Here is an 18427-nt window from a genome sequence, read left to right as displayed (position 1 = left end):
TCGCTCGGATGTCGCCCGCCCACCGCCGACCGGAGTCGATGCCGCCGACCCGCCACCGATCGAAGCCGATGCAAATCTAGACTCTGGAGGCTTTAGGGCTCATGCTTGGAGAGTGTTTGTTGCCAACCGAAGGGATGGTCAGATGGATGGAGTTAGGGAGTAGGGAGTTAGGGTTTTCATTTTGGAAGCGGTATATATATGATTTTTTATATGGGCCAATTGGGCTAGAACAAAAGTCTATTAAACATCCTCAATATAATTTTTGGGTCAGGTACAGGTTATCCGCGGGTAAAATTTAAAACCAAACTGCTACCCACTAGTTATTTGGGTTGTGGGCTGGTATGACCACAGGCAAAAAATGACGCCCATACCCGTGCCCATCGGGTATCCACAGGTACACATACCCATGGGCATAATTGTCATCCCTAACCAGTAGGCAAAGCTTTGATTCACATATTCGTATGTGCACGAAAAAATCTAAATCAGACTTACCTTGATTGACGTATGTAAGCTTTACAAAAGACAGTAAAGATCTATTGTAAATAGAGTATATTATTAATAAATAGAGTATATAGAGTAGTAATTAGAGTATATTACTACCTCCGTTTCATAATATAAGATGTTTGACTTTTTATTGCAATATTTGACTTTTCGTCTTATTCAAAAATTTAGTACAAATGTAAAAAATGCCAAGTCGTGCTTAAATTTTTTTTTTATAATAAAGTAAGTCATAAGCAAAATAAAAAATATTTCCATAATTTTTTAAATAACACAAATGGTCAAACATTATAAAAAAAAATCAAACATCTTAAGTTAACTTGGTCGTGAAGATACATAGAAACTTTTGGATACTCTCCAGTCTCCATATAGGTGCTGTACCACTTGATTGGTTATTCTAGGCCAATAGCAGGGAAGCAACTGAGATCCTGCCTTTGCATCCATTCTCAGCATTCCATTGCGCAATTGCGCTTGAAAATCGTAATCAATCACGGTATGGGAATAGAACTGTTTCTGCAATTGATAAGTGGACAATCCATTGCACTGACAGAAGACAGATTGCTATAACCTTCTCTAAACTGGAACGTCTGCAGCAGAAACAATTTAATTCCTACAGACATGTATTGTTGAGCTGACATGGCTATTAATTATTGGTAATATTGACCAAATGGCTCTTTCTGATATTGTTCTACTCTACATACATTGATGGAAGCTTTTTCAGCATTTCTGAAATTCTATCTGAAAATTACATGTACAATGGATGGGCTAGCAATCATTATTTTCAGCTCTGAGGTTAATTTGTAAGGACTAATGACTCAAAAGAACACGACCTAGTATTTTCTGATGGGATATAATTGCATTCCCACAAAAGCTCTACTGTACAGGATATGAAGCTCCTTATTGCTAGCACTTGAAATTAGTCCTTGTCTAGTGGTAATCCAACGCACCGGCACCCAATGTAAATGGAAAGGTTAGAGAACCTGCATGCAAATAGCACCATTAATATCTCTCTATGGCAGCAACACAGTTTTGAATGGTAAAAGAATAATACTTAAGTACCATCAGCTGAGCCATTGATGAAATTAGTGTGGTTGTGTAGACCTGTGATAATATTGTCAATTGGATTTTGTGTTTGATTAGAATGAGCTCCAATTATGGCAGCCATGTCCGGGGGCCTGGTTTCAAGAGCTTGTTCTACTTGGTCCATAAGTATGCTTGATTGGTTTTCCATATATGCAGAAGTGTCTACAGAGGTTGCAGCCCTAGCTGCTGCTATGCTGAATATCCTACACAACAAATTGTAACGTTTTGTCTGAGCCAACTGAGGATCACTATCAAATGGGAATGAATAACTACCATTTGAAGATCCTGATTTAGCATCCTTTCTCCACCTTCTCAAGATGTATTGAGGAGGAAGGTCTTTGATATTCCTAGTGTCAAGTACTTTTAGCATATGGCGACATGGAATGCCTATGAACTCAAACCCCTTACAACTACAACTTAACCTGGAATTAAGCGAATCAAATTTAACAAAATGATCCATTTGATTATCCTCAATGGTTACTTTATACTCCGAAACTGTGCCCATCTCACCACAGTTGTATAACATGCAATCCATGTATAGCTCAAACTCCCTCTCAAACATTTTAAAGGCAGAAGGTGTATATACATTGCAAGCTTGCCTTAACACTCGCATAGGCGGTGGCTTCTTTGTACTCTGACTAGCTTCCACATCAGCCTGTAATTCTGCAGATCGGCGGTCACATAATACTCTTTCAAACTGCTGGAAGAAACTTAAAAGGCCAAATTCTAGGGATAAGTGTTTCTTAAGCTCAATGCCCAAGCTCTCCTTCTGCTGGACACTTTTCATATCGGCACAAAATGCATCACGACCATATGGCAGTGCCCATTTCTCCTTAAGAGAGAATAAGTCCGCTAGCCATTTATTATCTTCTAGGTCATATTTTTCCAACATTTCTCTCCATGCTGTCAAAAACTCAGGCTCATCTTCACAATCAAATAGGCATTTCTTGAAGCTATATTCTAAGGTTCTTGACCCATGAAATGCTTGACTCAACTGCTGAAGAGCATTTTGGTAAATTTGCCAGACACAATATCGATGGGCTGTCGCAGGCCAACTTGCTGCAGCACCTTCACTTATTGCAGCAGATCTATCAGTTAACAATGTCTTCGGCTGAGTTCCATTCATTGCCATCTTAAAAGCATCAAATAACCATCTAAAAGCTTCTGCACTTTCGTCATAAAGCAATGCAGCAGCAAAGATAATAGTTTGCTTGTGATGATTCAGACCAGTAAACAAAGCAAGTGGCCTACCATAGCCCTGCAATGCATACGCTGAATCAAGACATACCACATCACCAAAGTGGACAAAATCCATGATAGACTTTGAATCTGCCCATAGAAAGTTCGTCAAGTTCCCATCATCATCAGATTTTACTGCGAAGAAGAATGAAGGTTTATCATGTTGCATCTTTTGCAGGTACTCTAGAGTAGCGCCTATGTCACCATTGTGAGGAACCTTTGTACACTTGAATCTTTTGTTAATTCTACTTTCTAGAGATGCTGCCATGGTATTATCACTTATAAGATTTTGCTTGTGGATATTGGCATCAGCTGAACCATCAACCACATCCATTCCATCATCTTGACCAGTTTCTGTACTTTGTGATGTTGCCACAAGATCACAAGGCACTGCTGCACCAAGCGGGTGATTGTGGAAAGTAACAAATTCTGTTACATGATATTTGCCATTAGATGCAAGTCTAATGACCATACATGCTGGACAACCAGTTCGGGTCTCTGGGCGAGGCTTCTTTACTCCTTTTGCCCCTCTTTTCTTCTCACGGAAACCTTCCTTTGAACAAACAAACATCCTTCTGGTGATAATATTTTCAGCATTCATTGTCATGCTTGCTCGTCTCACGTTGAAACCAATTTTCCCAGCATACATGCTGTAAAATTCATATGCCTCATCTTCACTCTCAAATTCTGGAGTTCTCACAGTATCATCCACCAGATTTTCTCTCACAGCCCGTGCTTTAAGCCTGATTTTCTTAGCCTTCAGCATATGCATTGTAGATGCTGTTGCAAGCTGATGGTTATGGTTGGGTACAAACTCTGTCAAACGGTACTTGCCGTTGGCATTAAGTCTAATTGTCATGCTCGCAGGGCACCCAATTCTCGTTTCAGGCCGCGGGCACTTTGCTTCTTTGGTGCCCCTCTTCTTCTCCCGAAAACCTTCCCTTGAGCAAACAAACGTTCTCCTAGTGATTATGTTCTTTGACGTTGTCCAGAGTGTTGATCTCCGTACAAAGAAGCCCACCATCTCTGCATACACATTGTAGAACTCATATGCCTCATTTTCACCATCAAACAGCATATCTACCTTTGGCAACATCTTCTCATCACAATTATCAATGGCAGGACTAACATCAGCCACCACCACATCCTGCCAATCACAAATTGCACCAGAACAGTCAATAAGTAGGTGCTCATATATCCATAAACACCTAGATCAAGATAGAAAACAACAAAAATACTACCCCGTTTTGCTGTGGATTTGCAGGACTCAACGGTGCTGGTGGGATGGGCACATGAACAGCCCAAGGTGTGTGTGGAGGCAGTATGGCTACATGGCCTGGACAAGGCTGCTGTGTTAACCTTGGGTCATCAGCGAGATTGATCGCTACATTAACAGGCCTCAGAGATTTTTGGTTGGGTAGTCCTACACCACAAGTTGACATCGTATACCAAAGGGGAGCCTGAAGACATTTGTTTCTTTAGGCTCTATTGTCCTAACGTTAGGAATGATATCAGTTTCTTAGCCCATGCTGCATTGATTTAATTGAGTAATGCATCGTAATTATTATTCCATTGTAAGCTTCCCTCAAACAAAAAGACACAGAATACCTACTTAGTTTTCGTTGCGACAATATGCACACTTCCTCCGGTAAAAAATGTTCAACGCTTAGGGAAAAAATCAGTCAATTATTTCAGTAAGTTTCAAAAGTTTGAACAAATATTGCCTAAAACATCTGATATTTGTGACAAGAGGGAGTAATTAGTTTCAAGTCACGCACCATGTTTCTGCTTATCTCTTCCAATTCCAAGCAGAGTTGAGCCTATTGCACGAGCCTTCTCCCTCCAATGGAATCCTATAGAGGCTCCTTCATTGGCTAGATCCTACAAAAACAAGCAGAACTGAAGGATTGGCTAGATCCTGCAAAAACCATCTAAAACAGTGGTGTTACTTTGGCTTGTAGTCGTTGAAGCTCAGACCGAAGGATGGGGGATCTGACCCCATCCCCTCCTCATCTGGCGACTCGCAGGGACGGGCCGGCGGGTGGCGATGTGCAGGGTGCCATGGCGAGCTAGCGGTGGCCGAGGGGCAGGCAGCCGGGTGCCACCGCACCGTGGGTGACGGACCACCGCGCGACGGCGTCGCGGCGAGCCGGCGTGCGTCAAGCCAGCCAAGGGCGGTCGGTCGGTCGGTCGCCGCCTCACCGTCCGGGGCCAGGGAGCAGCCGCCACAGCCGCAGCCGCAGCCGCAGGTCGCAGGTTGAGGGCCACCGGAGTCCGGAGAGGCGGAGACCGGAGCAGGGCCAGAGGAGATCCCAGCTCGGTGGCACGGCCTCACGGTGTCGGGCGGTCGGGCGAGGGCGAGGGCGAGCGCGAGGCAGCTCGAGGAAGTGGAGGCCGGCGAGGCGATGGCGTGCAGTCAGCGGCCGAGCAGTGCGGCGTAGCGCCTAACCCTAACTGTCATCTTCTCTGTCGCTGGCCTGGGCCGGCCGATGGGGTGTGGGCCTGTAGGGTCCTCCTGGGCCGATTTTGGGGTAGTCTCAGGCCCACCATTATAACCTGCAGCAAAACGAACTCGTCCTAAAATCACGGCCCACGCTCACAAAACATGAACCACTGCGAAGAGCTGAAAAAACATAGGGTTGAGTGTGGCCTGGCTCGATGGCAGCCTAGCTCGGAATCACGGCGCTGTGTTGAGCGGCAACATATTCGCCTACTCAGTAATTAACATTTTATATCACTGCAGTCTGTTGATTAGGATCCCGTTAGGATTCAGAACCTTTTTCTCTATATCAATCTATAATATTCCATTCCAATTTATTCCCGAAACATTAGAAAAAAAAAAACAGTCGCAAATTTCATAAACCCAATAGGTACTCGTTGGAGGCATGGAACTCAGGCAGAGCGTCAGGATTCAGAGCACAAAGCCCCGGTGAATCTGTGCTGCTCCTGCAGGACTGCAACAATGACGAGCAATTCTCAGGCTGGAACGAGGAAAAATGACAGTATCATGAACAGAGATGCAGGTGAGAGCGTAGTTCCGCGCTCAGTACGAGGTTAAACTCAATTTTATGTTAAACGCTAGTATGGCATTATAATATACCATATTTAGAACGCATATAATAATGCAATGAGGGAATACCACCCAGGAAAGTAACATAAATCCTCTCCTCGAGCTGGGATGGATGATTCGGTACATGAATAAATTTGCCCGGGAACATGCTCCTACGGGTGCCGCTCTTACGCTACAATACATACAGGGTAAAGCAACAGCCCTAAAAGCAAACGCCAACGGGTCCAGCGCCTGGTTCTATGGTATGACAACATTGAAACTGGATCTCTTCCGCCACAGGAAACTACATCTTTGGTATAGAAAAGTAACATCTACAGAGCTACACTACAAATTCACCCGCCACATTTCTCCATTGGTATAGACATTTTCTTTTTCATCGGTTATGTATCATCATTTTCGCCAGTATGACACCACTTGGGGATGGACAAGAACCCTAAGTTGTGTTGTCCCTGAGGAGTCTCACCGCATCGGATTTCGGTGACTGCTCGTCTTCCCGCTCAGGCTGACTGTTCAGGTCAATCTGGTTCTTGATAGGAGAGGTGGTCCTCTTATTTTCGATGGCCATGTCTTCAGGCCCATCACCGTTTGTATCTGCCTTCTGGGGAGAACTAGTTGTACTGGTTTGAGTAGCAGCAGAGCCAGCTTGCGGAGCGGGCTCACTGGATTGACCTGTCTCTTTTCTACGAGGTGTCTCAGAGTCCTTCTCTGACCGCTGGCGCTTCTCACGCCGCATCATGAGTGTCCTGAAACGGCGCCGCACTGTCATACAGACATTGCAGGTGCACGTCTGTTTGTGCTTTGGGCCCTTTCCACTGGGAGGTTGGATGCAAACTATGCATGAACAGCCAGGGCGATGGCGGGGATGTCTTGTGGTTGGCTGGGACGGAAGAGATTCACCTTCACCAAGAATTGCAAGATTTGCAAGTGTGTCCAGCCCATCTGAAACATCAATATTGTCAGTATCTACCTTCCCTTTGGACTTTTTTGCAGCACCTGAAATGCAGCAACATGAATTTTAAGTACTTAACACTAGAGCAATAACTGTAGTAGATCATTTAGTGCAGTTATAGCTTATTGCATGGATCATAGAAAACATAGGGTTTAACATATTTGTGCCATTAGAAACAGAAATATGTGGCCGCAAAAAAGATTGGCATGGGTTTAACATGGCTTCAACATGACACTGTAAAAATGCTAGATCAGGGTCAAGTGAGTAGAGACATTGATCAGGATAAGCCGTTCTTTAACTTCAGCCAAGTGCCCACTAAAGCATGTACTAATAACACCATAATGCATCATTATGACATCCAATCACCAGTAGTGACAGATGTCAACCAGTTTTACATGCCTCAGGCTGTACTTTTTGCAGGTTTCGGCATGTGGCAAATTGTTCTATACAGCTTTGTTCATAGCGGACCTCCCCAATTTATTCCCCTTTGGAATTCATATTTGGCCTGCTATTTCAGAAAGAACCTCTATATGAGCCTATATAAACCATTAGAACAGATACATACCAGGTTTGATAGGAATCATTTCTGCAAGCTCCTCTGTATTTATCTCTTGGGCAGAATCACATGAAGACCTGATAAGTAGTTGATATTAGTTGATAGTTACTAGATATATATGTAAAATGAATGACTGAATGAGATCATCCCACCCTCCTTCCAGCCACACAAGAATAGAAATGGAAAAAAAATAGTTACTCTTGTGTTCAAACTTCAAACATACTATTTCCACCAAACTAAAGTTTTAAGAAACTGACAGTGAAGCTTCGTAATCACAATATCAAAACAAAGAATCCTGGAACTACATGGTTGCCAAGATGATTCTAAATTGTACTCTAATCTAATCATAAATACAACATAAAGCTGAATGTGTCAGAAATAAACAGAAGGCCACCTTTCAGGATCCCATTTATTGTCAGAGCAGGTCCATTTAGCAGGCAAAAGGGCATCCACTGGGAGTTTACGCCACTTAGAGCAATCCTCACATTGAGCCCATTGATGATTCTCACTGGCAAAAAAATGAGTCTTTTGTAAGTAAAATTGACAAGATATTGTACTTCCAAAAAGTTAAAACTGTTGATAGTTCAACAGATGAACTCAAGAGGATTTACATCGTTGCCTCATCAGGCACCAACAGGATAAGAGTATTCAGATAGACCATTAATAATTTCAACAATTAAAGGTTTTCAAAACATTAAAATAAACGCATAAAAAATGGAACATAGCTAGATAAGTTACAAGTATGATGAGAAAGCTGTTGAGATAAACATCATGCAAAAAATGGAATGGATCCTTCTCCACATGTATAACAAATGTAGATGGCAAAACTTTCTGGTTGGGAGAATGTTACCCTGATTGATCAGTCACAAAATGCGTCCTCCTCCCAAGAATTGGTGGCTCCTGCAAATTATGGATGTCAATATTGAAGATGTATGTTTAATCTTCTATACTGAGGACACAACAATGCAAGTCATGAAAGCAAATAAATCGATAGTATGCTCCGAACTTTGTCTCTGATAGCCATAAATTAGATAGCAGAATAAGGCTAAAGTTTGCAGGCCACTAGCCAAGATCTGAATGCCAAAAACTAAAAAACATAGCATACCTCATATTCCTCAAACTCATGGCCATCAACAACAACAATTGAAGGGGCCTTAGGAGGAGGGCGAAGTAATTCTTGAGCTTCCTCCCATGTTATCTTCAATTCCATGGATTCCTCACTGTCCATGCGGAACCGTTTGATCTTCGGACCAACAGAAGTTGCCTTTCTCTTTACAGGTCCTGGGGAAGAACTTGAAGTTCCTGGCCCTTCCTTTTGTGATAATGCACCTTTGTCAATTTTACAGGCAGTAGCTTGTTCCACAGGGCTAGAGCTTTTGCCCTCTGTGTTGACTTTATCTAGTCGGGGCACAGCAGTGTTAGGGCTACAATTTGGAGCGGAGACTTTAATATTTGCCTCTGGAGGGGGTGGTACACCATTGGCAGGCTTTGTTGGTTGGTCCTGTCAAATGAGCCAGAGGAAGACTTCAACAAACTAATTACCAGTTCGACAGATTGTATAACCTATTCATTGTAAACAGCTTGCTAGTATAGGAACCAGCATGAATGCATGATAGCGCATAAAAGAAAGAAAAGCACCCTCTCCAGGAGCAAGAAACAGAACACTCTGAATTGTGTATCGATACCTTAACATACAATTGGTTTAGAGAATAAAAAGACAGCATTTTTTGTTGTGTTTGAAGCCCAACCATAAGTGTTGCCATAATTATCTCATTCCAGTAGATAAAACTCTTAGATCAAACAGATCTCACAACTTGAGAAATAATACAGTATACAGAAGAATATTTAACAGTGAACATAGCAGATATGGTCACTTAATAAAACTTCATGAGACAAATATACAAAGAGCATGCTTGATCCCGCTGGAACTAGTGAGAGGTATAACCAATATGTTGAAGGACGATTAGTCCAAAACTTTCATACCTGCTCTGCAGAAAGATTTGTTGCCTTTCGGAATCCCATAACCAGCTTCCCTTCTGGATCTATTCGGCTAAAGGTTACTGAATAAATATAGCAGAATGGATTAGAATGGAAAAATCATTTTAAACAGAATTTAAAAGAAAAGGAAGGTGTTTCTCATAGAGAAAGAGAAGCAAAATTAGAATGGCACCCCATTAGCTCGTATCATAGCAAACTTATATAGTGAGTCTTTGTAGCCGAAGTTCAACACTCACACATTTATGAAAGATATAATACCTGTATCGCCTGCTTGTAACTGCATCGACTGAATGCAAGGCGTGACACCCTCCAACACATACATCCTGCTGTTATTGTTAGGCCAGAAGCGGAACTGGAACACCCATTCCTTACCAGTAGCATCTTGAACTTTTAAGGGAAGCCCTTCTGCCTGAGAGATTGCCGGGAAGTACGCCTGTTCAGAACAATTTTCTGTTAGAAGAGTTTTTATGCAACAAAATAAACAAATTATAACTATCCATGGATGATATGCCTAGAATAATAAACAGTTCAGTAATATAATCTAACAAAAGAAAATGTAGCTTAAAATGGTAACTGCATAGCTCACCTCAGCACATTTCTTTGGCAATACCAAACGACCAATTCGGCCAGCATCACTAGCACTTAACATTTTCTCAAACAGAGGGGTAATAACAGAATTTGAACTGTTGGAGGGTTAAGGAAACACTTAAGAACAGGTAAGAATTTGAACTTTAAACAAAAGAACATGTGACACAAATAGTGCCAGCATTTACTAGTAAATAGAGTATATTATTATCTAGAGGAACTTGCTCATGAAGATACATAGAAAATTTTGGATACTCTCCAGATAGGTGCTGTAACTCTTGATCGGTTATTCTAGGCCAATAGCGGGGAAGCAACTGAGATCTTGCCTTTGCATCCATTCTGGGCCTTCCGTTGCGCAATTGCGCTTGAAAATCGTTATCAATCACAGTATGGGAATAGAACTGTTTCTGCAATGAGGAGGAAGCCATTTGCTGTTGCTGCTGAGGTCCAATTCTGATGTGGTCTTTTGGTCCATTTGCCGATGAAAAATTAGGAGACAACCCAGGTGGTAGGGCTGTTGGGTCATCTTTTAAAATCGACGGATGGTGTGAATCGAGCTTGAAGGTAGTAGATACAGAGGAACAAGGATCTGGAGCTACCCCTTTCCTTGCAGACAAATGGTCATTTTCTCCTCCATGGTGCCCGTGGTCATGTAGATTTGGATTTGATCCCTCTCTGTGATAGATAGTATACGCGTATGTCGGATCCAGGCTGTTGTGCTGAGTATGTCCATTGGCATATCTCTCCCTCATAATCTGGTTCATGGCAGCAGGAGTTGTTGGTCTGTCATGCATGTCATCAAATTTCTTCTCATGGGCTTGAATAAAAGTGCGCCCTGGAAGCAATTTTTCACTGCCACTAGGCCTATCAAACTCATAAGCTAGTCGCTGCTGCAAGTCAGACTGAATGGTTTGCACACCCCACATATTATTCTGCCGCCACTGGCTTGCATATTGCCCAGCAGGAGGTCTCCAGCTCTTGACAAAATTGTCTTTCCTATCAGCAACTTGAGCCATATGCATGGATGATGACCATATCTGATTTGGTGCCTGACAAACATGAGGACCAATATATAATTACGGGTTAAAAAATATGAAGTACTTCCAAAGAAAACAAATGCATTACAAAAGTTGTGCGATTTCAAAAAAAATATATTAATGCATGAATATTCAGTACATGAGAAACATCCTTTCCATAGTTCAATGAGCAGCTTCAAAGTAAATGGCAAGCAAGGTATAAAAGAACACCAGCTAAATAATACTATCAGTCTACACCTAATTAATGCTGCCAACCAAATAGCATGACTGCAATGTAGTTAATGATGGATGTTTTTCATATTTGCATTTCAATGAAAAGTATATGGCTGGAGGTGAGAATAAGTGGGAAAAAAAGTGATAAAACGAACTACCCAATCCTTATGAGGTTTCTCAAAAGCAACGCATGCAATTTTATCAATCACCAACAGAGAGTCAAAATACGCAAAAAGGGAGCACTAATACTACGTAAATATACTATCCCCCACACCATCAGTCCAATAATAGCAAATCTTAACGCAACAGTAGAAACAATTACGACATACCACTGCAGCATGCGACTTGCGAGCGCACATGACGCACTCAACCCCTCCTGCGTCGAGGTGAACAAACGCATGGACCGACACGATGCACCCGCAGTGCAGCCTCTGCGCGATAAGAACAGAGATACCAGCAAGGGATCAGCCAGCAATTACCACCAACACCAATACAGGCTCGAGAGATTTTTGAGAACGAGCATGCATGCGGTACGTACCTTGCCGCACGATTCGCAGTTCCTCCACCCGGCAACATCCAAATGGAAGGTCTCGCAAAAGCCCCCATGCTCGAACGAGTGACTGAAACAGAATACATGCATGCATCAGGAGAGCTCGGAGTCGCACGCGAGTCAAACCACCACAGGGGAACCTCCAAAATTTACACAAAACCCCCGCGTATTCCACGGAAATTACAACGACGTAGCGATCACTCCACGTAGATCCGGTGGGCGCCATAGGCGAATCCGCCCGCGCGTGGAGGAGGAGGAGAAGAGCCGCCCCCGCACGAATCGAGCACGCGGAGGCGCTCCGCCGGGGCCGCGATTGTGCGGGGGAGGGAGGCGATTAAGGGTTACCGTACGTACTAGCATCGGTCGCAGAGCTCGGCGTAGTCCCCAGAGCGGAGCCGCCACCCGCGGCGGCGCGGGCCGTCGGATTTGGGGTCCTTGCAGTGCGCGTTGAAGCAGATCCTGGGCCGCTGCTGCGGCGGGGCGTGGGCGTGGGCATGGGCGTGGGGGTGAGCGTGAGCGTGGGCGGGGCCGCCCTGCTGCTGCGGCTGCTGTTGAGCCGGCTGTGCCCCGACGACCACCTGGGGCGGCGGCGGCGGCGGAAGCGCCTTCGGCTGGAGCGGGGGCGGCTGCACCGAGATGGGGGCCGCCGCCGCGAGGGAGGGGGGCGGGCCGGGCACCGGCGGCCGCGTCGGGGGCGGCTGCGCCGGCGAGGACATGGGCGCGGGAACCCTAAGCCCGGCCGGACGAGGCCCCGGCGCGGCGCGGCGCGGCGAGGGGGGGTTTTGGGGTGTGGGAATCGTGGGGGACGGACGGAATAAGACGAGAGAGCCAGAGGGGGGAGCGAGGCGTTGGGGAAGGCTTTTAAAGCGAGACGCAGAAGAGAGAGAGAGACAGAGAGAAAGAAAGAGAGGAAAAAAAAAACACAGCAGTTGTATAGTAGTACTACCAACGCCCGCTGCTACGTGTACACGACACACCCTCGCCTATTTTTATTCATAGGTTACTCGTAATTGTCATCGTTGTACTACGAACACAAAATAGTAATCATATTATTTTACCAAGTTGGAGCTAGAGAATTGAGATCAATCGATACGTTGTTAATTAGCGTGGATCTAATCTAACACTAGCAAAGGCTATAACCATTCTTTTTTATCGAACCGCCGATCGGGCTGGAGTCAACGTGCCCCCTCTCCGCTGCCGTCCATGCATGCACGTTCCTCACGCCCCCTTCCGATCGAATATATCCCCCTTAACCCTATCTGGCTATCTATCTATCCCCGTCCGGGCGTCTCCCCCCTGCATCTGCATGGCCGCCGTGCACAAAAAGATCGATCCGACCAAGCCGCGGCACTGATCACCATGCATGCATCTAATCTGATCTGAGGCGCATACGACGACCTGTCCGTCCGTTGTCCCTACGGTCACTGGCAGAAGACGGCAGAGCCATTATGGCGGACGTACGTTCGCGTACGTGTGGTCACCGGCCGGCTAATCCTGCCGGTGCATGCATTTCGGCGGGCGCCACGTCGGTGCGCCGTGCGCGGCGCGTCGCTCGCCGCCGGCGAGGGGACGGAGGGGGTGCGTGCATGCGAAATGCATGCGAGGGATGGGAGGGGAGGGGGGGGGGGAGGTACGGTCGCGCGGCGTGGGTGGGTGGGTGAGATGACCGGGGGTGGTGGTCTCGCCGTCTTACGTCCTCGTGGGCGTGACGACGGCGTCGCCCGGTGGGGGTGGGTGCGCGCGGGCGGTAAGGCTACCAAGTTGGCAACCGGTGAGCCGCAGGGCCATGCAGTGCAAGCCGGGCCACGCCACGCCACGCAACAGCAGCGGCTTACCAGGTCATCGGTTTTGATCCACATCAGAGAAAAAAAAAATCGTACGCTAGTAATACTATTATTATACTCGTACTCATACTACAGCAGCAACAGCGAGAAAAACAAAGCGTTCTAGCTGTACTCGTTTACGTACGTAGTACCTGCGTTAAAAAACACACACACACACAGCTTGGAAACACACCGTGCGGCGGTGGGCCCCGGCCCCTCTCCTCCATAGCGCCTCCGTCGTACGAGAAAAACAATAATAGAAAGAAATACGTAGTTGCTCCAGCAAACAGCACAGCTAACCGCATTTTTTAACTGGTGTATTCCAGTGCTAGAAATCTAGTATAAATCACTGTGACACCAACTGACTGCATGCATCGGTGAGGCGTTTTTTTAATAAAAGATCCGCGAGTCGGCGACCCGATCGAGGAGGAGACGAACGCAGCAAGCCAAATTTGCGCCGAATTCATTTCAAGACCGTGATGTAGTACGGGAGGCAGATGTGTTAAATTTGTGTGCAATTACTGTTCATTCGAGAGATTTAGAGCAGGATGGACGGACGGACGTACGTGGGTACGTTGCTGCGTCTTAATTTATGCCGTCCTGATCGCGCGAACAGTGTGATTAGACGCTAAATAGTCTCCGCCCACAACGCACCAGTCCTCACGATAAACATGGATGATAAGACGAGGAGACCGCCGCTTGCGTCCCCTTCTTTTTTTTCGTGTGTCACTCACGTTTGTTTTTTCCTCTCTTCGCATATGGATTTTTCTCGTTGGAAGTATGTGCCTCGGTTCTGGGATTGCTAACACGAGCACCCCCTCCGTTTTAGTTAGGAGATGTTTTACTTTTTAAAATAAAAATCTACGAACCAATGTATATATTTATTGGTATTTATATGAATTTATGAAGACCCAAAACATCTTATAGCCAAAAATGGAGGGGATAGAAATGAGCCTGTTCAGATCATATCCTCTTCTCATAAAGAGATTGGGGGCATCTATCAATTTTGTGCATAGTACCGACGAGAGGGTGTCTGTCAATGTTTTTAGAGTATCTTTAACATTGTAGCAAAAAAGTTCTTCAATATCTTTTTAACCATAAAAATGTATCCCCAACATATACCCAACCTCATTTATAAAATATCACGGCCTCCTACTAGAGGGAATTCACTGTCCGACACCAATCATAGCCAAAAAGTGAATCAAATATGAGAAAGGAATCCGCGTTCCCAATTACACATTACACAGGAAATTTTTGCACCTACTGCGTGTAGAAGTGACCATCTAGTTTTTTTGGCCGAGCTGTATTTTGCTCGATCTACATAGACCTCGCTCATACCATGTGTGGAAGCGAGTCGTTTTTTTCATAAAATAGAAGATCAAACAAATTATGTGATAAATTCAGACGACAATACAACGGTGAAACACTGGCGGACATAGTTCATGCAGAGAGGGAGAAGGAAGATAACGATCCTACTAATTGGTCATATCTTGCTTATTGCCAAACAACCAACTATTAGATCTAAATTTTGGGTATCTGTTAGAGTAGGGGGTAATTTTTAGATCCATTATTTTTTAAGAGGGCTCTAGTACATAATTTTTTGACTTAATTTTAACCTTCTATTGAGAAGCTCATGTGATACTCATGTTCCATCCCTTTTAGTAACGGAAATGGAGAGGCTTACCTCTCTTGCTCCAGAAATTAAATAAATAAAATGTGATCATGAACCTCAAAATGCAATATTGTAAAACATTACAGATCTAGTTTGATATTTTTCCCTCATGTACAAAATATAAATATATGATGTCAAGTACATCAAAAAAATATGCACCGAGTTTCTAAGTGATGTGCAGATAGCGATACATTGGCAATATATATCATATCAATCCATACAAGATGGGACGATGATATGCGCACACCGCCTTTATAATGGAAGATGCCTACATCCATAGCAGACATGTTATCCATACGAAGTAAAGATAGACTCCATATGTCATTCAAGTTAAATGGATACCTTTGTCCGTGTAAGACAAGGGTGGGTAGCCCCGTAGTCCCACACGTCATCTATGCCAGAAAGTCACAAGCACTGTAAACGGTGCAGCCACCTAAGAAGGAGGTTGGCTCCACCGTCCCACACGTCTTCTGTGCCAGAGAGACACAAGCACCATAAACGGTGCAGCCACCTAAGGAGGAGGTTGGCCCCCACTGTCCCACGTGTCTTCTATGCATGTAGACGTATGCACCATAAGCGGTCACCGCATCCTCCTAGGAGGAAGGTAGGGTGTTCCCACATGTTATCTTTCTTATGTGCATCCTCGATGTTCTCTAAATCTATATGAGGTTATGTATTTAACACAATCTAAGAATGGATATGTCATGTTTTATGGCACACAAATTAACTAGGCTTATACTAATTTAGTACCGGAAGTGATAATAAAACGAAATAAGTTATGATGCTAGATTTCTTATTTATGTCAGCTTTATTTGTTAGCATACATATATAGGTAATTTATTTCTTGGTCTATCTATACAAATTTCGACAAAAGGAAGTCTAGCAAAATATTTCACATGTAACTACAATACAATGATAGTGTTATTACCTGGATTCAGTTATGGTATATTTGGGATGTAGCTACCATATCAATCAATAAAAGTGTTGTAGCATAGTGCGAAAACAAATCCCCGCAAATCCCTTTGACACGAGTTCGACGATCCAACCCGCACATAGGTGCTTATTTTTTACATTTCCATCACATTAAAAGGATCGTTACAGGTCTAGCGGCCGGGAGGGTGTTCAATGGGCCAACTTCAAAAACACAGTGAAAGTAGAAAGTAGAAGCTAGAATAGATCGGAATCTAACCCGCACGTAGGTGCTTACTTTTGCACAAATGCACTCCTACTTCACTAATGTATCTCTTCCCTTGCGAAGGTGAGATCCAACCTTTACAAACTTTCCTTGACCATCCACACGTGGATCAGTGGCTCAAGGGTGACGCATAGCCGTCTAGGAGTTCTCAACCTCCAAGAGTAATAGATACAATAAAAACTCATTAGGGTTGAAAAGATAGTGCTCAAAACGAATCAATGAAGTACCAAGAATGACGCTTTCCAAAACCAACTCACTCACTCAAGAATCAAATTAAGCTAGTCAAGGAGGAAGGGTTTTAAAAAGCAAGGCTCAAAGTGAATCTCAACAAGCTCAAAGCCAAGGGCTAGAAATGTTCAATGAGAAATGCAACCTTGACTTGAAGGATGGGTACAAATATGTATACTTCCACTCAAAATCCACCTGTTGGGGCAAAGATTCATCAGATAGGAATATCTGATCTAGTTAAGTCTGAGGCCCTAGTGTTTTGCTAGTTAGGTGCCATCGGACATTCCAAAAACATCTGATATTTATCAAAACAGAACATGTAGACATCATAACGGGAATTCCAACAATGTTCCAAATATTCCGTTGATTTATTCTACAATACTGAAGTCATCCTCATCGGACATTCTGATAAATCCATCGGAACTTCCGATATTTATCGGGACAGAACACTTGAAGCAGTTGAACATAATATATGATCCACAACTGGATTGCCTGAAGAATTTCACAATAGAACCTAAGTTTCCATATCAGATATTTTGACAGCCCATCGGATAATCTGATCAGTTGAAAATACTAGAAATTCAAGAAGGTTTTTCCAAGAGAAACACCTTTTGAGAACTGTTTAAGCACCATATTTTTAACCCGAGGGTTTCAAAGTGACATCCCTCTTTATAGTATGACTTTACTAGCACTCAACACAATTAAACATTTGAACACATCTTGTTGTATGTTGACCATCGTGTTGAAAACCAAAAGGGGTCGCTTGACGCCAACCTTTGAAGGACTAAGTTTCTTACAAAACGCTCAAGAGAAAAAAAATATTAATTATCATTAATCATAAAATGACTAGGGACGTAGGTGCACTTCCACACATGCATAAATCTCAACACGAATCCAACGGTTAAAAATTCAAAAGTTTCCACCTATATTTTTGTTCCCATTACACACAACATACCCTAGCTTCTTTTATTCCCATCACACGCACGCACACCGATTGGAATTCAATGGTTGAAAATTGAATAGTTCCATTCCTACATTTTCCTTCGATGGTAGGATAGCAACTCCATATTTCATCTTTGCTTATATCTACCGTATCTCTATTTTAACATATTGTTTCTAGGTTGTTTATAGTAGACTAAGGAGATGTCAAATAATTCCCTATTAGTTATTTTAGTGCTTATTTTTTGAATTTTGATTTAATTAGATTCTCTTTCTAAACATTTGATTGGTTCTTGAGTCATTGGAATAATTAAAATCATATGAATCTGTGCATAAATGCTTATATTTTGGAGTCAAGGGAGAATCTTTTTAGTGCCCATGCATGTACTGATGTACAGGGGCAAACCTGTGGGCAACCTAGGCCATGGCCGGACTGGACGATTTTTCACCATGCTAAATCTAAAACGGACCATCCGACCATGCATGCTAGGCTATCTTGGGCCTCATCATAAGGTAGAGTTTGCAAACCGTCGTTCATGCATGTTATTCCCGTTCGTAGAAAATGTTAGTGTTGCTTGATACACTGCCCTTCATGGCTTAAAGTCATCGTGAAAACTACATATAGGAACAATTAACGAATTAGATTGTTATAAGAGTACATATTAGGGTTAGTTAATTCTCGATAAAGCTAAAGCTGAAATAACCAAAGCACAACACAACAACAAACGGAGCCTCCCATAACAGTGATTTTAATTGCTTAATTAGGTGATCACATGCAGAAGAGTTGCCATC

At 43.7% G+C, this 18427-nt stretch overlaps 2 protein-coding genes across 4 annotated transcripts; both read right to left on the bottom strand.

Annotated features, from left to right (window-relative positions):
- Positions 1-830: 830 nt before the first annotated feature.
- LOC102702393 (protein FAR1-RELATED SEQUENCE 5-like) lies at positions 831-5225 on the bottom strand. Of its 3 annotated transcripts, XM_006657774.3 has the most exons (4): positions 4770-5224; positions 4599-4701; positions 1558-3967; positions 831-1478 (listed from the first exon to the last, which is right to left on the bottom strand). In XM_006657774.3, exons 2-4 carry the CDS (start codon positions 4599-4601, stop codon positions 1426-1428), a joined length of 2466 nt encoding a protein of 821 aa, XP_006657837.1. In that variant the 5' UTR covers positions 4602-4701; positions 4770-5224; the 3' UTR covers positions 831-1425. The 3 variants fall into 3 exon arrangements, with proteins under 3 accessions (XP_006657837.1, XP_015695341.1, XP_006657838.1); XM_015839855.2 differs by having other exon boundaries at positions 1600-3967; positions 4599-5225; XM_006657775.3 differs by having other exon boundaries at positions 4599-5224.
- A 746-nt stretch (positions 5226-5971) lies between these two features.
- Positions 5972-12509, bottom strand: LOC102718572 (B3 domain-containing protein Os07g0563300). Its single transcript, XM_040525818.1, has 12 exons — positions 12133-12509; positions 11767-11848; positions 11558-11659; positions 10234-11027; positions 9980-10076; positions 9652-9826; positions 9379-9455; positions 8501-8896; positions 8246-8295; positions 7790-7903; positions 7405-7472; positions 5972-6883 (listed from the first exon to the last, which is right to left on the bottom strand). Exons 1-12 carry the CDS (start codon positions 12492-12494, stop codon positions 6324-6326), a joined length of 2877 nt encoding a protein of 958 aa, XP_040381752.1. The 5' UTR covers positions 12495-12509; the 3' UTR covers positions 5972-6323.
- Positions 12510-18427: the final 5918 nt, after the last annotated feature.

The sequence above is a fragment of the Oryza brachyantha genome, chromosome 7 (genome assembly GCF_000231095.2).
Source record: "Oryza brachyantha chromosome 7, ObraRS2, whole genome shotgun sequence".
Lineage (NCBI taxonomy): Eukaryota > Viridiplantae > Streptophyta > Magnoliopsida > Poales > Poaceae > Oryza > Oryza brachyantha.
This window is presented reverse-complemented; position numbering and strand designations above follow the sequence as displayed.

What these genes read in the sequence shown, in the direction of transcription:
- LOC102702393 (XM_006657775.3), bottom strand. An exon ending in CATCAATGGCTCAGCTGATG is followed by an intron (nt 1,479 to 1,557) that starts GTACTTAAGTAT and finishes ATTTGCATGCAG; the next exon opens with GTTCTCTAACCTTTCCATTT.
- LOC102718572 (XM_040525818.1), bottom strand. Translation starts at nt 12,494, where the DNA reads ATGTCCTCGCCGGCGCAGCCGCCCCCGACGCGGCCGCCGGTGCCCGGC. An exon ending in TGCCAAAGAAATGTGCTGAG is followed by an intron (nt 9,827 to 9,979) that starts GTGAGCTATGCA and finishes TGTTCTGAACAG; the next exon opens with GCGTACTTCCCGGCAATCTC. An exon ending in CAAATCTTTCTGCAGAGCAG is followed by an intron (nt 8,897 to 9,378) that starts GTATGAAAGTTT and finishes CTCATTTGACAG; the next exon opens with GACCAACCAACAAAGCCTGC.